This window comes from Phoca vitulina, unplaced genomic scaffold (assembly GCF_004348235.1).
Source record: "Phoca vitulina isolate PV1807 unplaced genomic scaffold, GSC_HSeal_1.0 scaffold49, whole genome shotgun sequence".
NCBI classification, from domain to species: Eukaryota; Metazoa; Chordata; class Mammalia; order Carnivora; family Phocidae; genus Phoca; species Phoca vitulina.
In genome coordinates this window covers 8,385,552-8,392,645 of record NW_022589752.1, presented here as the reverse complement: position 1 = coordinate 8,392,645, position 7,094 = coordinate 8,385,552, and the positions used below count along the sequence as shown (strand labels likewise).

Below are 7,094 nucleotides of genomic sequence, written 5' to 3'. Positions count from 1 at the left end.
GCTTGTGTTCCCTCTCTCGCTATGTGTCTCTCTGTCAAATAAATAAATAAAATCTTTAAAAAATTTTTTTCTAAATTATACAGTTTTGTAGCAGTGTTAGAAATAAATCAAGTAAATAAGTTATTTAAGCCATGCCATGTATGCTTTTCTGTGAATTAACAGGATCTCTTTTGGAAGTAATACTTGTATAATATGTTGAATTCCATTGTAGTTATCTATAATAAATTATTCCAGTTAAAAGCAGATTCAAATGGTATAACTGCACAGCTAATTTTTTAATAGATTTGGATTACAGGGGCACCTGGGTGGCTCAGTCATTAAGCGTCTGCCTTCGGTTCAGGTCATGATCTCAGGGTCCTGGGATCGAGCCCCGCATCGGGCTCCCTGCCCAGTGGGAAGCCTGCTTCTTCCTCTCCCACTCCCCCTGCTTGTGTTCCCTCTCTTGCTGTGTCGCTCTGTCAATTAAATAAATAAAATCTTTTAAAAAAAAATAGATTTGGATTACAGTTTAATAACACAACACATAAAAATTGTTAAAGCATAAAGTTAGATAGATATTTACAAAGCAACAGAGTTTTTGAGCTCCTATTATGTGCTAGGCCCTATAGGGTACAAAGAAGTTTGCAGGGCTGCTAAGGAATAGTGGGCTCCTTTCCCCAAGGAGCTTTTACAAGCTGAGAAAAATGTATACCAAGAGAGAATGAGAAAAGTGATAAGCTGTACATGGCAAATTCAAATTAGACTATAGGATTTCATACATTGAAGAGGTCATGGAAGCCTGTTGTGGTCATGGAAAGGTATCTAGAAGAAGCTGAGGTCTCAGACACGAATAGAATCAAATAGGGAAACAAGAAGAAAGTACTTCAGGTAATGGAATGCAAAGTCTTATGAGTCAGCTGTCTGGAATGGAATTTTTTTGAATAGGAAGATACGTTGCGGCTGAGGAGTAGTAAGTCTTAAATGTGAGCCTCTACAGTTCAGACTGTATCCTGTGAGTTTCTGAAGGTTCTGGAACAAAGGAATTATATTAAGGAGCCAGTATTTTAAAGTTACTTCCCTGGTGCCAGTGAATAAGATGGGCTTGAGGAGAAGAGTCTGGAGGCCTCATCTCCTAACTCCCATGCCTCTTTGCAAAAAAAAAAAAACTAGCGTAAATAATTTTATGATGGGAATGCTGATTGCTACCTAAAATAGACTGCACATTATGTATCCCAGTCCTTCTCTTTTTCCTTAAACATAGGTTGTTTTTTCAAATTATAATTATTTTTCACTTTGTCATTCTTACCTACCATGTCTCCAGATAACTTGGTTAAGGCCAACATAAAACTTACTTCAGTAGGCTTTAATGTTTTTTTTTTATTTTTATCTTTTTTTTTTTTTGAGGATTGCGGGGAGGGGAAGGGACAGACAGAGAGATAATCCTAAACAGGCTCCACAGCCAGCACGGAGCCGACACAGGGTTTGATCTCAGGACTCTGAGATCATGACCTGAGCCGAAATCAAGATTCAGACGCTCAACCAGCTGAGCCGCCCAGGTACCCCGATTTTACTGTTTTAGAATAGAAAGAATACTGAGGACAAGATTATACAATGTAAGTGCTTATCAAACCTAGTGTAGATTCATTTTCAGTGAATACACTTTGAATCAGCTTGGTATTCCTCAATTATGTGAGCTCCTCCTTGGCACTACATTCACAGGGTACCTTATAAATACTGTTGAACTCTAAGTGGCAAATGCCTGAGCGTTTTCCCTGTGTTGCTTTGAGTTAGCTGTGTCATCATTTGGGAAATGTCAGCAGGGTAGAGGAAGATCCAGTGCTGCTTCATAGGCTCATGCTTCATAGGTGCCAGATTGGGTTGTCAAGTGTCCCCCCACTGCCAGCACCATCAGTAAGAACCAGAGCCTATGAGGCGGCTTGCCTGACAACAGCTTTCTCTATTCATGACCATGTATACTGGAATGAGCCCTTTAAAGATAAAATCAGTATGTCATAAATTCTGAAAAAAATTCTTAGAAATGAGGTGAGGTTGGCTAAGAACTACAAAAATGGGAACATAATTTTCTTTTAATTCCTCATTCTAACTTGTTTTTAAGCCACCTCATCAGTGTGTCTGTGTAACGTGATACAATGCTTTGCATCTCGTTTATCAAGAGTCTTTGATCACATATCAGTACTGATGCATGAGGGCCTAAATCTTTAGATCCAAGGATTAAGAGAGAGGAAGGGAAGGAGAAAGGGAGAAAAGGATAAAAGAAAGAAAGAGGGGCGTCTGGCTGGCTCGGTTGGTGAGGCATGTGACTCTTGATCTCAGGGTTATGAGTTTGAGTCCCATGTTGGGTGTAGAGATTGCTTAAAAATAAAATATTTTTAAAAAGAGAGAGAATATGTGTATATTTTACAGGGAGGATATTCTTTATTCTGAATTCTTAGAATCATTAGAGAAAAAGGTTTGTTGTAATATTTATTACAGCTAGGATGAGTCATTCTGGACATAAAAATCAGAGGAAGGGATGGTGGGTCACAATCACAAAGACTTTTTAGTGACTCACTGTAGTGGCTTTACAATTACCCTGCCCCTTAGGCTTGCCCTTCCTGCCCAATCCTTCTTCCCCTTTAGGAGGAAAATCATTTAGGAAGATAAACTCAGGGGCGCCTGGGTGGCTCAGCTGGTGCAATGTCTGCCTTCGGCTCAGGTCATGATCCCCGGGTCCTGGGATTGAGCCCCATGTCGGGCTCTCTGCTTGGTGGGGAGTCTGCTTCTCCCTTTCCCTCTGCCTGCCCGCTCCCCCTGCTTGTGCTCGCTGTCGTTCTCTCTCTGTCAGATAAATAAATAAAATCTTTTAAAAAAGACCAAAAAAAGTAAGATAAACTCAGTCCTTCTGGGTACAGCATTGACTTCTACACAGAATATTAATCTATACATACATGTAACGTTCAGTTGGGGTTTGACCATATGATTTCTTCTGTGGCCACACAATTTTCAAAGTCTTTTAAATGCTTAAGAATTTTGAATTTATGGGGCGCCTGGGTGGCTCAGTTGTTAAGCATATGCCTTCAGCTTGGGTCGTGATCCCAGGGTCCTGGGATCAAGCCCCGCTTCGGGCTCCCTGCTCGGTCTGAAGCCTGCTTCTCCCTCTCCCACTCCCCCTGCTTGTGTTCCTGCTCTCATTACCTCTCTCTCTGTCTCTCAAATAAATAAATAAAATCTTTAAAAAAAAAAAAGAGGGGCGCCTGGGTGGCTCAGTCGTTAAGCGTCTGCCTTCGGCTCAGGTCTGATCCCAGGGTCCTGGGATTGAGCCCCGCATCAGGCTCCCTGCTCCGCAGGAAGCCTGCTCTTCCCTCTCCCACTCCCCCTGCTTGTGTTCCCTCTCTGGCTGTGTCTCTCTGTCAAATAAATAAAACCTTTAAAAAAAAAAAAAAAAAGGAATTTTGAATGTATAAGTAAAAAAAAAAGGGCAGTCTTCAAGTGCCAAGGAAAGTAAGATTTCATATTTTCCATATGTTGTCCAGAAACTACTTGAAAAATAAGTCAGTGGATTAAAGTTGTGGCAGATCGTCAAACTAGACAAATTATTTTGAATAAAAACTTACTTTTATTTTCCTAAGGGTCAAGAATAATCAACTGCCAGGTTACAGGTAACCATGAGGCTGAAACAAGAACATAATAAAATCTGAAAGAATAAACGAGTGTTAACTGCTTTATCTGAGGGTGTTGCCTGTGCACATGTGTTGTAATGTAATTCTGATGTGGGACTGAATTCATGATTCAGATGGAACCTTTGAATGGTTTAATCAACATAAAGTGTGTATTACCCATTCACACTTCTGCTAAGTATGAAAGAAGTGTTCTGAGCAAAGTGCTGTAATGCTTTAGTTCTTTTCCAGCTCAAGGTTATTCTTAGGATCTACATCTTTGCTGTTGCTACTGTTCTGTAGGCATATTCAGAACATGAGTGAGATCAAGACTGACGTCGGACGAGCTCGGGCATGGATAAGACTATCTCTAGAAAAGAAGCTCTTGTCCCAGCATCTCAAGCAGTTGCTCTCCAACCAGCTGCTCACCAGGTAAGAGACAGCCTCTTAGACATTTCTGCTTCTGTGACCTGTGTGTCTGCAAAGCAGATTGCATAAGCTGGCAGACTGGCAGCTTAAGCATGAATTGCTGACTCCTGTGCACGTGTGTTCTTTCTAACAGGCATGTGCGTTGGAAACTCCATGGTTTGACATAGTATTTGATTTTACCTGGGAGGACACACCATACTTGACAGCCAAAGGCCAGATTGCTCTGTTCTCAACCAGAAAAAAAGCTAACTAGTCCACACAGGCTGACAGTAACATCCAAAATATAGGTTGAATTTATGTAAACCTTATATCATAAAGATCACAACAAAACCTGAAGTAGCAAAAAAAAAAGTCTGCATTAACAGTTTTCTTTTGAGAGTCTTGCCAATGCTTACATTCAATAGTTTAGAGCCAGGAAAGCAATCAAATGCATGTTACTTAATTGTTAACTGTTTTAATAGGTTTCCCTTTACTCCATCAAGAAACCCTCTTAGATAAAATGCATCATCTATATAATATATATGTTAGACCTAATTTGAAGGCTGAGGACTTAGGTCTCTAGAGCAAAGCTATGCAAAAAATTCAACAAAGATCTCAAAGATCTCAAGACTGTGTGTTGGAATCTCATCATGGTAACATTCTTTTTGTAGTTTTGCATTTGTACACATCATCGATTGGGCTACTTACCTCCTGGAGCATTTTAAGATGAGTCTTAATGTCCAAAGAGTAGGTTTGATAAAGAATGCAAAGTGAGGTATAACCTGTGAACCTGATCTTACTCTCTGAAACTGGTTACTCCCCTCACCCATCCCTGCCCGTTATAAATCAGTCATGGCCACTGTGGCCAAAGTACATAAAGTGCTACATAAAGGTTGGGTGCCTGGGGGTACCTGGCTGGCTTAGTAAGTAGAGCCATGCGACTCTTGATCTCAGGGTCATGAGTTCAAGCCCCACATGTGGCGCAGTTTACTTACAAATACATACATACATACATATAGTTGCACACCTGGCTGGCTCAGTTGGTAGAGCATGCAACTCTTGATCTTGGGTCATGAGTTCGAGCCCCACGTTGGGTATACAGCTTACTTAAAGAAGAAGAAGAAAATCCCACTATATAAAGGTAAATACCAAGTATTTCACGTTTTCTTCTGTACTTTCTTCTATGCATGCTCTCTTAGTTAAGATTATACTGTATTTACAATTCAGTATCATCCTTTTTTTTTTTTTTTAAGATTTTATTTTTAAGTAATCTCTACACCCAACTTGGGGCTCGAACTCACAACCCCAAGATCAAGAGTTGCATGCTTTTCCACCTGAGCCAGCCAGGCTCCCCAGTATCATCCTTTTTTTAGCTTAGTGTATTATAGACATTTCACTGTATCATAAGAGTTTAAGCTGTGAAGACTGAATGGCTATGTTCAAATACTGCCTTTACTATTTACTATTTGAATGACTTTGGACAAGATACTTAAGTTTTTTGTATCTCTTGTTTTCTTAATTTATAAAATGAGAATGCTAGTAGACTTACTTCATAGGGTAATCATGAGGATTAAATGTATCAACAACTATAAAACATTTGGAAAAGTGCTTAAATGTAAGTGCTTAATAAAAATTACTTGTTATTTTTAGTAGTAGTTTTGTTGTTGTTGTTAAAACACTTCATAAACTTTATTTTCAGTGCTCACACAGTATTCCAATATATGCATATACCGTGATACATTTTTCCTTTTACAAATAACATTTTAGTGGACATTTGTGAGTAAACCTTGCCCGTACTTCATATTATATTCTTAGGACTGAGTCCTAAAAGTAAAATTAATGTATTTGGCTTTGACTAAGTGAAGTTGTTTACTTTTAGTGCCAGACATAATGAAAAGCGTGAAAAATATACTATTATTTTGTGCTTGTCTTACCCATTCCTAGGAAGCTTTATAAGCGTTACGCTTTTCTACGCTGTGAAGAAGAAAGAGAGCAGTTTCTTTACCATCTTCTTTCCCTCAATGCAGTTGACTACTTCTGCTTCACCAGTGTGTTCACCACTATCAGTAAGTCTGGAGAACTGGCTATTAAGTGAAGAGTTGCTCAGGCAACTAATGGAATAAGAGTTTATATTTTTCAAAGTGAGATACATGATAGTACAATGAGATAGACATTGTGAGTGAGGCTGGCAGCAGACCTCTATTTAGGAATGAAGGTTGTGCCCCAGCAGCTGGGAGGACTGCGGGAAGGCAGCCCTCAGCTGTCAGCCCCTGTGGGGAGGGCCTCACCAGAACAAACTACCTTCCCCCTCCACACCCAACCCTCCAAGATGATCCCTCCTAGCAGGGCCAGCCAGCATCCTAGGACTATCATAGGGCTGTTCCAGAACTTACCTATGGGATCAGCTGAGGACTTCACTGTGACTGCGTCACAGCTCAGCTTCTCTCTCAGCCACGTGGTGATCCCAGGAGCAACATCTTGCATGCTGATTTCTGACTTCATCTGCTTCCCAGGAAGCCCAGTCTGCAGGAGGAAATGGGCTGGATGTTAAAAAGGAATGTTTGATTAGGGACGCCTAACTGGCTCAGTCCGTGGAGCGTGCAACTCTTGATCTCAGGGTCATGAGTTTGAGTCCCATGTTGGGCCTAAAGCTTACTTAAAAAAAAAAAAAAAAAAGAATGTTTTATTAAACAAATGGTCCAGTATCTTACATAAAACACAAAAAATTTTGGGGCGCCTGGGTGGCTCAGTTGTTAAGCATCTGCCTTCTGCTCAGATTATGATCCCAGAATCCTGGGATCGAGCCCTGCATCAGGCTCCCTGCTCAGCGGGAAGCCTGCTTCTCCCTCTGCCACTCCCCCTGCTTGTGTTTCTCTCTCGCTGTGTCTCTCTGTCAAATAAAATCTTTAAAATAAATAAATAAATAAAATTTTAAAAATCAGCATACCATAATAAACATATAGAACTGTGAACATCATTAAACTTTGATGATTCAGAAAGACTTCAAGACCTCACTGAATAATGTCGATCTGTAGAGGGAGTAAATGCTGA

At 40.3% G+C, this 7,094-nt stretch overlaps 1 protein-coding gene across 4 annotated transcripts in view; it reads left to right on the top strand.

The window, feature by feature from the left end:
* Positions 1-7,094, top strand: part of DENND5B (DENN domain containing 5B) — a 190,003-nt gene that overhangs the window by 162,701 nt on the left and 20,208 nt on the right. For all 4 annotated transcript variants that reach the window (XM_032432830.1, XM_032387461.1, XM_032387462.1 and 1 more), the window contains 2 exons: positions 3,939-4,067; positions 5,988-6,109. In XM_032432830.1, coding sequence (XP_032288721.1) covers positions 3,939-4,067; positions 5,988-6,109 — 251 coding nt within the window. The remainder of the gene's footprint in view (positions 1-3,938; positions 4,068-5,987; positions 6,110-7,094) is intronic.